The sequence below is a fragment of the Talpa europaea genome (assembly GCF_964194135.1).
Source record: "Talpa europaea genome assembly, chromosome: 14".
Lineage (NCBI taxonomy): Eukaryota > Metazoa > Chordata > Mammalia > Eulipotyphla > Talpidae > Talpa > Talpa europaea.
This window is the reverse complement of record NC_140082.1, coordinates 4,530,760-4,542,946: the sequence shown is the minus strand read 5'-3', so window position 1 is coordinate 4,542,946 and position 12,187 is coordinate 4,530,760. Positions and strand designations below refer to the sequence as shown.

At 52.7% G+C, this 12,187-nt stretch overlaps 1 protein-coding gene across 1 annotated transcript; it reads left to right on the top strand.

The window, feature by feature from the left end:
• Nucleotides 1–2,159: 2,159 nt before the first annotated feature.
• LOC311183905 (P2X purinoceptor 4-like) lies at nucleotides 2,160–11,832 on the top strand (the record flags this gene model as incomplete). The annotated part of the gene is made up of 9 exons (XM_084253592.1): nucleotides 2,160–2,293; nucleotides 4,967–5,114; nucleotides 5,987–6,058; nucleotides 6,142–6,214; nucleotides 6,646–6,742; nucleotides 9,147–9,227; nucleotides 9,315–9,456; nucleotides 9,549–9,685; nucleotides 11,607–11,832. The coding sequence occupies 9 exons, from the start codon at nucleotides 2,160–2,162 to the stop codon at nucleotides 11,830–11,832; spliced, it is 1,110 nt and encodes a 369-aa protein (XP_084109718.1).
• Between the last annotated feature and the right edge of the window lie 355 nt (nucleotides 11,833–12,187).

Below are 12,187 nucleotides of genomic sequence, written 5' to 3'. Positions count from 1 at the left end.
CTGGCCAGGGAGCTGACCCACAGGGCACAGCAGACCTCTCCTGTCTCCCCACTGCTCCCCTCAACAGTATATTTCAGTGGATCTGCCTGTTCTGCTCCCCCCTCTGTCTGTGGTGAATTGTCTTACTCCCAGCACCTCTGGCCTGTACCCTAGTTCTCGTATGCATAAATAAATAAATCTAAAAAAAAAACAAAAACAAAAACACGATGTGTAGCCCTGAGGGGATTGGTTCGAGACTACCCGACAAATTAGCAAAATCCTCAATGTTCAATTCCCTCTTAGAAATGACGTAGTCGGACCTCCCCAGTGGCGCAGTGATTGAGCACTGGGTTGCAAAGCTGCCCGCAGCCTCTGCAGCGCCGGTTTGATCCCCAGCCGCCACCGGGTGAGGGTCCCACATGTCACGCAACCTCTCCAGCTGCCTGCTGCTCCCCTCAGCAGTGTATTTCATCAGTCTGCCTGTTCTGCTCCCCGCTCTGACTCTGGTGAATTCTCTCACCCCCCGCGCTTCTGACTGTACCCAGTGCTTGTATAAATAAATAAATAAATCTTCAAAAAAATAATGACGTAGTCACCTATGTAACCTACTCATATCCCCGTGAGCCAATCATAATGGGAAGTGAAGAGCAAAGACTGAGATGTTTAGGGTAAAGCTCATCCCCCAATCACCCAATTCAAAAGGCATTACAGAGCAATTCGGAAGGACAAGAAGCAGGACAGGCGAGGAGGCAGGACTAGTTTTGACTTAAAACGGATCAAAGCAGGCTGTGCCCTGGGGGCCTAGAGTGCAGCGAGGGGCGTGTCACCGCCTTACTGCCGCCTGGAAGGTGCCTGCAAGCTCACCTGTGACCCAGGTGGGTCACCTGCCTCACGCCGCGGCCCCCTCACCTATGTAACCTACTCATATCCCCCATACACTTTAAGTCATCTCCAGGCTATTTCTAATACCTGCTGCAATTGAAATGCTGTCACTAGTTATGCTGTATTTACTATTTAGGAAATAATGACAAGGAAAAATTCTGTACATACCTGAAGGGAGTAAATAAAGGTGGAAAATTATGTTCAAGTCGTGGAACTGGGTGTTTCCTCCACTTTCCCTCCTCTCTCCAGTGCTCCCTAAAGGTGCGATAAAAACGGTCTCAGCGGAAGGGATGGACACAAGCCCCTCTCCGGTCCTGGCTGCGGCCGCCCCAACCTGCCACGGAGCGACCCCGCGAACAGAGCAGGGCCGAGGCCTGGGCAGCTCCAAGGGGGTGTGGAGGGAGTGAGGCTTCAGCCCGGGGCTCCCCGGTGACCGGACAGTTAAGTTTTTGTGGCAGAAACAGAAGCGGCGGGTGTCCACCCCGCCAGTGCCCTCAGAGCCGGCACAAGTGTCCACTCCAGAGGGGCTGCTCTGAGGAGACCCCGTCAGTGCGACCCCGAGACCCTCCAGGGGACCTGGGCCTCCCCGAGCGGGCAGCTCATTCCCAGGGAGGGCCTCTCTGCTGGGGAGACCCGGGTCCCCGAAGGCTCACTCGCCCACCTGAGGGGGGCGCTCCTGGGCCGTGCTCCCGCTGAGGGGGCCACTCGCACGCCTCTCTGAGGAGGACCGCACTTCCTCCCGGCCCTCCTGAAGGGGTCGGTCCCTCACTCCTTGGGGCGGCAAGCTTCCCTCAGAGCACCCCGCCGAGGGGCTAGCTCCTCCTCCCCGGCCCTTTGGAACTTGTCGCGGCACCTCGCCCGCGAGGCTTCCCGCATACCCGAGGGGGCGGTCACGCGCTGGGCCGGCCCCGGGCCCTGAGGGCAGCTCCGCCCGCCTCAAGCCCTCGCCGACCGAGGGCGACGCGCGGGCCGGGGGCCGGGGGCGGGGCCGGGCGGGGCTACGGCGTGGGGCGGGGCGGGCCAGGGAAGGGGTCAGGGACGGGGCGGGGCGGTGAGCGACGGGGCCTCGGGTGGGCGCGGGGCTTTCTGGGGGCGGGGCCTAGCTGGGGCGGCGTGGTGGGGGCGGGGGGGGTCCAGGGATTGCGGAGCAACAAGGCTACGGGGTGGGCGGCCCGGGCCAACAGGGCGGCGGGCGAGCTGGCCGCGCCTCCGGGGCGGGGCTCCGGGACGGGCGCAGGCCGCGGGGCGTCTGGACCGCCCAGGGCGTGGAGGCCGCGGCGACTGGGGAGGACGCGGCCATGGCGCGCTGCTGCGCGGCGCTGAGCGCCTTCCTGTTCGAGTACGACACGCCGCGCATCGTGCTCATCCGCAGCCGGAAAGTGGGGCTGATGAACCGCGCGGTGCAGCTGCTCATCCTGGCCTACGTCATCGGGTGAGCGCGGCCAGCGCCGTCCCGTGGGGTCCCGGCGCCGAGGGTGACCCCACGCGGTCAGGGGCCGGCGTAACTCCTGCCCGTTTTGGCCTAAGGCAACGGTCAGCCCCGGGGAGCCCTCCACTCTGGTGAGGGGACCGCGGCGTGAGGCAGGTGACCCACCTGGGTCACAGGTGAGCTTGCAGGCACCTTCCAGGCGGCAGTAAGGCGGTGACACGCCCCTCGCTGCGCTCTAGGCCCCCGGGGCACAGCCTGCTTTGACCCGTTTTAAGTCAACACTGGCCCTGCCTCCTCGCCTGTCCTGCTTCTTGTCCTTCCGAATTGCTCTGTAATGCCTTTTGAATTGGGTGATTGGGGGACGAGCTTTACCCTAAACATCTCAGTCTTTGCTCTTCACTTGCCATTATGATTGGCTCACGGAAACCGAGGTTTGGGGTTTCTGCTTGGTGTCTCTTAGACTCTGGCATCCTTCTGTTGCTGTCCCTTAGCACCATGTGGTAACCCAAGAGAGTAGAGAGGTCACAGGGTCATAAACCCATTTGAAGTTCACATTTTTTCTTGATGGGCTCTGGGGGGTTTGTATAGGAGCCACCCTTGACCTCATCATTCCTCATGATGCCCTCTTAGGCTTCTGTGTGCCCTGCCACCTTCAGCCCTCACCAAGTGCTGTGTCTCACCAAGTGCTTCATCTTAACACACCCTTTAATTTTGAATAAAACTTGAGAGAAGATGGGGAAATTACCATGCCCACTGGTTCCACTTTCAAGGGTCCACACGGGGAGTGGTGTCTACAGTGACTGAGGTGACAGATATTATCTGTCATGGTGTGGTCCCCAAAGTACACAGTAGAACATTTTGGGAATCTTTCAAAAATACCAGTTGCTGTCTTCCCTCCCCAGGCCTTCTGACTTAACTCATAGAGTTTGATCATCTTCCCAGGAAACTGAGGTGTGCAACAAAGCTTGGGGACCAAGTGTTTCCCTTGGGGACCAAGATGTTATTGAACATCTCAACAGAGGAACTGTTGAAAAGTAACAGATCTCCCAGCCTGGGGTGCGATTTGCAGTCACTTAACATTGCCCAAGGGGATTTGCATGAACACACAGATTTGTCTTCTAACACCTGTCAAACCAGCAGCAGTAAGGACTGACAGTATTGGCTGAAATGGCCTTCCACATATATACTCACGAAGTCTCATTAAGTACCACCAGCACCACCAATTCCCCCCAAAATACAGTGATACACCCCTGAATGTTAAGACCATTATCAAGTGAGTGATAACAGAATTAGAAAATTGCATGTTGAGTCTCTTTTTTAGGAAGGAGTGCTGTGGGTCACCATGCTAAAACATCGTATTTCACTAAGATGAATTGGATCATGGAATGAGTTTCTAAAAGAAATTCCTGCCCTAAGCTCCTGTGCCTCCACCAGAATTAGATGGAAGCCTACAGCACAGCTAAATTCCTAGAAACTCTAAATACACAGGACTTTTTTTAGGGAAAACCCAGTTGCTTCCTAAGATGGGCAGTGGACTTGGAGACTGCTCAGGCCAGATGAGCCCATCCATAAGTAACCAAAACCAGTGAAATTCTGAAGTCTCGACATCTAGGGCTTATGAGGCGGTGACAGGGATGCCAATATTTCTTGATTCTAGAAGAAAGAACAGTAATAGTTACTGATTTATCCTGCTGGTCAATTTCCAGAGTATAAATACTCCCATCATGGACAATTTCAGCCTACTGATGGCGACTTCAAACATTGTTCTCAGCATTTGACATGTGTTAACTCACTTAACCTCACCACAATCCTGTGAAGTCCTGGAAGGAACTGAGGCACAGAGAAGGTCAGCAACTTGACAGAGCTTCTACTACTCAGTGCATGGTGGAGATGAGACATGGACGTGTCTCCATGGACTCCTTGGGTTCCAGTCTGGGCGCCATGTCCTCACCACTGTGCCCTAATGCCTTTAGATTTTTCATTATTCAGACTGGCAGGAGGGTCCCCACTTCACAGAGAAACATACAAGTGACCTGAATTCCCAGAGAAAGATAAGAAACTGCCCTAAAAAGCCACTTGAAGGCAAGGATTCTCCTTTCTAGACAGATTGTAGACTAGAGGGCAAGCACAGAGGCTTAGAGGGAAATGGCCTGAGTTCAAGTCCTGAGTCTCCACTCATGAGCTGTGTGATCTTGGGCAAGTGACTTCACCTCTCTGTGTCTCTGTTTCCTGCTCTGTAAAATGGAGACTAACAACTGCCTTACAGAGTGGTATGGATTAAATTATTTACTACTAAGAGCTTAGATCAGTCTTTCCATGTATAAGCACTGCAGAGATAACTTTTATTATCTCTCGGTGATTCTGCAGGTCATAATGCATTGAAAGTGCTCAAATATCTAAAACTGATGATGGTATTTGTTGAACATTTCCCTTATGCTAATCACTACTTTCCTGGCATCATCTCTTGCATTTCCTACACAACACACTGCGGTTTATGTGCTATTATCTCTGTTTTTCCGTGGAAATGGAGCCCTGAGCATGAAGCAGCTTTCGCAAAGTCACATAATTAGAATAGTAAACACGGTCCTATCAGCCCCTGGCTTCAGAGGCTCCCCAGCCTCCATTCAGAGGCACTGAATCCCAGAGGAAATGTAAGCAGCCTGTTTTATGTTGTAGGTGGGTGTTTGTGTGGGAGAAAGGCTACCAGGAAACGGACTCTGTGGTCAGCTCAGTTACTACCAAAGCCAAGGGCGTGGCTGTCACCAACACTTCTACCCTGGGATTCCGGATCTGGGATGTGGCCGATTATGTGATTCCAGCTCAGGTACGTCTCCCACCACGACTTCCGTCCAGCACCGAGGACGGTGAGCTCCTTGCCAGTGCTGACTGCACACCTGGTTAACTAGCATCCAGTTTTTTTTTTTTTTTAGATTTATTTATTTATACAAGAACCAGGGTACAGGCTGGATGCGCGGGAGGGAGAGAGGATTCACCAGAGACAGAGCAGGGAACAGAACAGGCAGACTGAAATACACTGCTGAGGGGAGCAGTGGGAGAGACAGGACAGGTTTGCTGCGCCATGTGGGATTCTCACCTGGATCGAACCTGCGCTGCAGAGGCTGCGCACAGCTTTACAGTGTGGTGCTCGACCACCTGCGCCACCAGGGAGGCCCTAACTAACATCCAATTCTAACGTCAGTGCCTGGACTAATGGCGTTAGCCAAGAACCAGGCTCATGGGTCCTTTTGTGGCTTACGGTCTAACAGATAACATTCAATCAACTGTTTCCTCAACTCTAAAATCTGCTGGCTTAACCACAGGTAGTTCCATGTGGACATCTTCATCTCAAGCAGAATGGTGAAAACACAATTCTCAAATCCAAGGAAAAAATCCAGTGGGAATTTCACACTTCCACATTTTGTTATTTTTGTAAATCCACAAGGCAAATCTCTGGTTTATTGTGGAGAATGCTTCTGTGAACACATGTATACAAGTATTTGTTTGAGTCCCTGTTTTCCATTAGGATATGGACTCTCACAAGAGAGAACAGGAGACCATCAGATCAGTTTTTTTAATTGTTTTCTGCATGGCGTGTGGGAGAAGTGAAAGGTAGTGACCTCTCAGGTGAATGCCCAGCTCTCCATGCCTCTGACGGTAACACAGCAGCTCACTCTCTCCTCTCTGCCTGCTCTGCAGGAGGAAAACTCCCTCTTCATCATGACCAACATGATCATCACCACGAACCAGACCCAGGGCCTCTGTCCTGAGGTAGGCGCGCCCTATCCGCCCCTGTCGCCCATGTGTGGGGCCCAGGCCACTGGAGCACTTTTCACTCGTTTTTCTATTCTCAGATTCCAGATAAGACCACTGTGTGTGAATCAGATGCCAACTGTACCGCCAGCTCTGCAGGCACCCACAGCAACGGTATGAGCACAGCTGTGTCCGCACAGTAGACACAGCCTGGGGAGAGCACCCCCATACCAGATCACCACCCTGGTGGGGCTCCTCCATAGAGAAATTCCAGGATGAAAAAGTCCCCAAACTCCCCAGTGCCTTCAGTTGACTCTGAGTGAGCCAGGTGCCCTTATTAGGGTCCTTCTCAACATTCACCTGTCTTCTGCACCCTGGATATCACCCCAGATCTTCAGCTGCACTGTAGCATCACTCTAGCTCCTGCAACTGGCGAAGCAGAGATGAGGCTAGACTAGGCCAACCATTCCCTTGAACTCCAAATTCCAGACATAAATCTCAGAGTTTGGAGAGCTAAAAATTCCTCATCTGAGGTGGGGCTCCGAACTGTTAAAATAGAAAATAGAGACCCCCACCATGGATCAGGATCCCGCTTGTCCCTTTAGGGGTCCAGACGGGCAGATGCGTGCAGTTCAACAAAACCCTGAAGACATGTGAGGTAGCAGCCTGGTGCCCGGTTGAAGATTACTTGGAGGTGCCAAGGTGAGCTCTAAAAACTCTGGTTTTAGGCCTGTGAAGTGGGTGGGCTTAGGGGGAGAGGGCAGTCAAGGCAAAATGTGCTGGTTCTGTGTGCTGGGTGTCTTTGGGATCAGGCTACCCTGGGGTGACAGTTCTTGACCAAGTGGAGGGGAGGCCTCAGTGTCCATCCTCATAATATGAGTGTACATGACTTACTTCTAGGCTTGGACTCTGTCCATTGTAAGTATAACTGACAGGAAACAGTTCTCAGTGCCTTACATACATGCGTACACACACACACATATACACAGAATCCAGGCCATTTCTTGTTCTACTAACCACAGCACGTGGGCACCATGGCTGGATCTGGGGTCCAGAGGACAACCTCCTAGCCTCCACCTCATGCTGGGTGCACAGTGACAGAAGAAACGGCTGAGAAACAGTGATTTATTAGTTACTGAGGGCACTAGCATCTTATGGGTGAATGTTCTAGAAATGTGCTCTCCAGCAGAGGAGACACTGGACGTGTGGGGCTGTCCATCACTCAGAATGTGGCTGGAACCAGAATAATCTGTGCAAAATACACTCCAGATTCCAAAGGCTGATCATGCAGGAAAGAATATGTACTAACTCATTAGTAATACTTTGTTGTTTACACTTTGAAGTAATATTTTAGGTATACTGAGTTAGACAAAAGTATGATTCACCAGTGTGTTCTTATTTGCTAATGTGGTCACTAGAAAACTTACAGTTTGGCTTGTGTCTCACGATATGTTTTCATTGGCTGCTGCTGATCTAATTCTGTGTAAGATGATCTTGGTTTATAAACCCAAAATGGCATCCAGTCACATGCTAAGAAAAACACTCCCCGTGTTGTTCTATTCAACCCCTTCACTGATACCAAAGAGGAAATCCTGGTTTGAAGTGTCCTTAATACCTTTTTATCAGTTGTTGATTTTCATTTTCCACAAAGAAAATACCCACATTTGCACATGGGACAGACAGTAGCATTAACCACACTTATGGTATCATTGTTTTGATCTGTACTGATTTGAACAATGGCCTCTAACTTGTGCAAATGATCATTTTTATTGTTGAAATGGAAAGTTTCACTTCAAAAGCGTTGTCAAAAATGTAAGTTGATCCAAAAAGGTAGAATTAACCCAAATGTCCTTGGGCAGAGGGACAGATAAACAAGTATGTGGTACACCCAATATATCTAATATCTAAAATTCCAGATTGGGGAATATTATTCAGCCATGAAAATTAATTACCTTCTGATCCAGGCTGCAATAAGCAGGAATCTGGAAAACATGATGCTGAGTGAGAGAAGCAAAACAATAGACCACATAGCATGATTGCCAACTTTGTATGATGGATATACACTCATATGACATATCCAGAACTAATTCATAGAAACAAAGGAAATCAGTGGTTTCAAGAGCTGAAGAGTAGGAAGGATAGTAACTGCTTACTGGTTTATAGTTTCCTTTTGGAGGGATGAGACTATGATAGAAATAGATAGAGGTGACAGTGGTGCAGACTTGTGAATGTACTGGACACTGCTGAATTGTTCACCTTAAAATGGCTCATTTCATGTTCTGTGAATTTCACTTCATTTTTTTAAGGTGAGTTAATATTAAAAATCTTGGATATGAGACTCACAGATGTGGAGCCTTTCCAGGTTCTGGTACAGGGAATGACAAAAGCTTGCAAGCCCCAGGGACAGGGCTAAGAGAATCTGAAGCCCCGAGAGAAGTACAGGTGAAGCCCTTATAAGCTCCCTGCCCTCACTGTGCGGCCTTGTCACTGGCCTCGCTTCCAGGTGGGAGACTATTGCTATTATTTATAACTTCAGAGAATCAGCCAGGATCAGGGGAGGCCTCCCCAACAGAGGGCTCAGCTGACAGTGCTGGATTGTCCTGCTGAGAGCCACCAAAGAAGTGAGGTCTCCTTGGAGACAGATTCAGCGCAGACTCTCAGCCAGCAGCTGACGTGGCTCTTGGAGAACAGGCCCTGAGCCAGCAGACACGTGCTTTTTGTGTACTTTTGAGATGAGGTCAGGCTCCAGCCAGGAGGTGAATTCACTTTTGCTTTGACTTGTAAAACCAGATCTGTTGCTCATTTCCCCTGAACCCACAGCTGAGAGGCAGCCAGGGAAGCCACCAGCAAGACCCCAACTCAGGGTCTTCAATTCCCACTGCCGCGGGCCAGAGGCCCTGGCTTCCGAGGAAAGAAGAAACCAGAAGTCTTGTGCAGTCTCCTTCTTGACCTAGTATTTATACAGAGGAGAGTAGAAAATGCTAGAAAAATTTCACTTTTTCTGGACAAAATGACACTTGTGTGGATGCTTTTGAAAAATATTACGGGCCTAAGTGAGTATGCATAGCTTTGTGTTTTCATGGACACTGGCGTTATTTTTTTTCAGGCCTGCATTCCTCAAGGCTGCAGAAAACTTCACTATTTTGGTTAAGAACAACATCTGGTACCCCAAGTTTAATTTCAGCAAGTAAGTGGTGACCCGCCGTTTATGTACCCCCAGGTCTGACTGCTCTTTGACGTTCTCCTCACTCCAATTCTCTTCTCCCGATTTTAGGAGAAATATCCTGCCCAACGTCACCACCACCTACCTCAAGTCGTGCACGTACGATGCGGTTACAGATCCCTTCTGCCCCATATTCCGCCTTGGCAAAATAGTAGAGTCTGCGGGCCACAGCTTCCAGGACATGGCCGTGGAGGTAGGCGCGCCCCTTCTCGAGCCGGCCTGCCTACGCCTCTCCTCCCAGAGCAGGCGCTGAGGGAGCTTGCTGTCTGTGCCCGCCACCTGCAGGGAGGCATCATTGGCATCCAGATCAACTGGGCCTGCAACCTGGACCGAGCCGCCTCCCTCTGCCTGCCCCAGTACTCCTTCCGCCGCCTGGACACCCGGGACCTCAGCCACAACGTGTCTCCCGGCTACAACTTCAGGTGGGTATGAGCTTGGGTGTCTCAGGTGTTGGGGGGGTGACAGGTCCCTGCAGTGTGGGAGCATCCATGCCCACCAGAGGCCTCTCTCACCCTCCCTCCACCTAGTGCTCCCAGAAAGACCTTGCACCATGGCTTCTGGCCCGAGAGCCATGCTGGACTTGTGCAGAGCCCAGGAGAGCCAGCCTCAGCAGGACCTCGGCTCACCTGTAACCCTCCAGTTCCCCTGTCTTGGGCTCCGACCAACATGTGCTCCAAGGCTGAGCATATGCCCAGGAATTTCCAGGGCACTAGGGTACAAGTTTCAGCCACAGAAAGTACAGTCACTGGTATCCCCAGCTGAAAGTGCTGTTAATTCATTTCCCATCTACTCTCACAGTTCTAGAGGCCAGAAGCCCAGATTTCAAGGCCCTTTCTCGGCCCCTTCTGGCTTCTGGTGGCCCCGGCAGGCATCTTCACTGTTCTGAGCTCCAAGGAGTCCCCCCTAGTCCCTCCCTTTGTCTCTGCTTTGCCTTCCCTGTGTCCTCTCTCTCCATCCTCCCCAGCTGGATCTTACCTTCATTAATCACATCTGCAAACACCCTTGGGTCACACAGGTGGGGGATCAGTCAGGCATCCAGGAGGAGTTAGCCCACTGCAGCTGGTCTGATGAGAGGGGTCCTGAGTCACATGTCCTGCTTACTACAAGCCGCAAATCTGTGGCCAACAACATTTTCCTGTGCCACTGCTGTGACTGTCACAGGCTCTGTGGGCACCACTGAGCCCCTGTGCTGTTGGTTGCTTGTCTCCCTCTGGTGGTGCTGAGGGGAATCAAAGGCTCGTGGGTGCCGCGGAAATGTCTCCATTTCTGCGTCTGGCTTAAGGCAGGAAGCTGGGCAGGTATTTGGATTCTTTTCCCAGGAAGGGAATCAGTGGTGGCTCCACTCTGCTGTTATGTAGTTCTTGGAGAGCCCCCTGATTGGAACCCCCAAGCACAGAAAAGCCGATGGGCCACTCAGGAGAACACAAATCACCTGCACCTCCACCAGCACCAGGTTCACCCTTGGCTTGGAAAGCATCAGCCAGACAGACCGGGATGTGAGGGTTATGGTTCTAGTGGGTCCCCCGAAAAACATGGGCCTAGTGGTATAGTGGCTTAGAGGTCCTCCCGCCCCCTCCCGGCCAGCCTTCCTTGGCAGTGGCTCCTGAGATAAGGTTCTCTGCCCTTCCAGCTCCCAACTAGAACATGAAACCTGACCCTAGTTGTTACCAGTCACTGCAGGCTCCGCCCCTTGGCTGTCACCCACCCATCTCCCTCAGCCCTAAGCCACCCCCAGCCCACTTTCTGTCCCTTGGACCTGTCCCTGCTCTGCCATGTGAGCAGAATCCTCCGTGCATGGCCTTGGTCTCCGGCCTCTTCCACTCGGGGTCCTTCATGTGGCAGCAGGTGGCAGCGCCCACCTCGTTCAGGGTCAGGACCCTTCCCGCGGGCGGCTCCACCACACTCGTCTGTTCATTTGGGCGGAACTGCGGCTCTCTGTCTAGTGTGGCCTCTGGCTTGTGGCCGGCACGGCACCCCAAGCAGCTGGCCACCACTTTCTCTGTTAGTGGCCAGGGTCTCTTTGGGAGGCAACTGGCTGGGCCGTGTCAGGAAGGACTTTCAGAGCAAGTGGCTCCCACATTAGAGGTGCAGGTGGTGGTGACCGTGAGGGGGCAGCTCTGCCTGGGCCCTGCTGCCAGCACTCCAGCCTTCCTGCACTTTTGTCACCCACATCAGCAAAGAGAGGGCCCCCAGGTGCTCCTGTGATCTGCTCAGCAAGCAGGGCCGAGCTTAGCCGTGCGACTCTGCTCAAGCCTTGGAGCTTGGAGCTCTGCGCCAGCACCCCTGGCACAGGACCTGAGGGGAGGCCCGGCCCCTGCTCACTCTGCCCTGTGCCGCCCCCAGGTTTGCCAAGTACTACAAGGACCTGACAGGCACTGAGCACCGCACACTCACCAAGGCCTACGGCATCCGCTTTGACATCATCGTGTTTGGAAAGGTAGCCCGGCCGCAGACGCGCTGGCCCTCCTCTGGGCTGGCAGGGGCCCCGGACCCTCCTCCATCTGCTTTCTGCCACCGCCATTGCTGCTCTTTTTCCTTTTCTCCTGCCATTGCAGGCTGGGAAATTTGACATCATCCCTACCATGATCAACATTGGCTCCGGCGTGGCGCTCTTAGGGGTGGTGAGTGACTTGGGGCCCCCTGGCTGAGGGGAGCACAGCGAGGTGTTCACCCTGTGACACTTTCTAGACTCGACCCTCTACACATGTCTCCCTGGGCCTCCATCCCCAAACCCCGGCCCTCGGGGCCTGGCCTGCTCCCCGGAAGGGCCCTGGTGATGGGGTGGACACAGCCTGCTCCTTTTCTCCCCTGTGCTGAATTTAGGCGACGGTGCTGTGTGACATCATCGTCCTCTACTGCATGAAGAAAAAGTACTACTATCGGGAGAAGAAATACAAATATGTGGAGGACTATGAGCAGGTAGG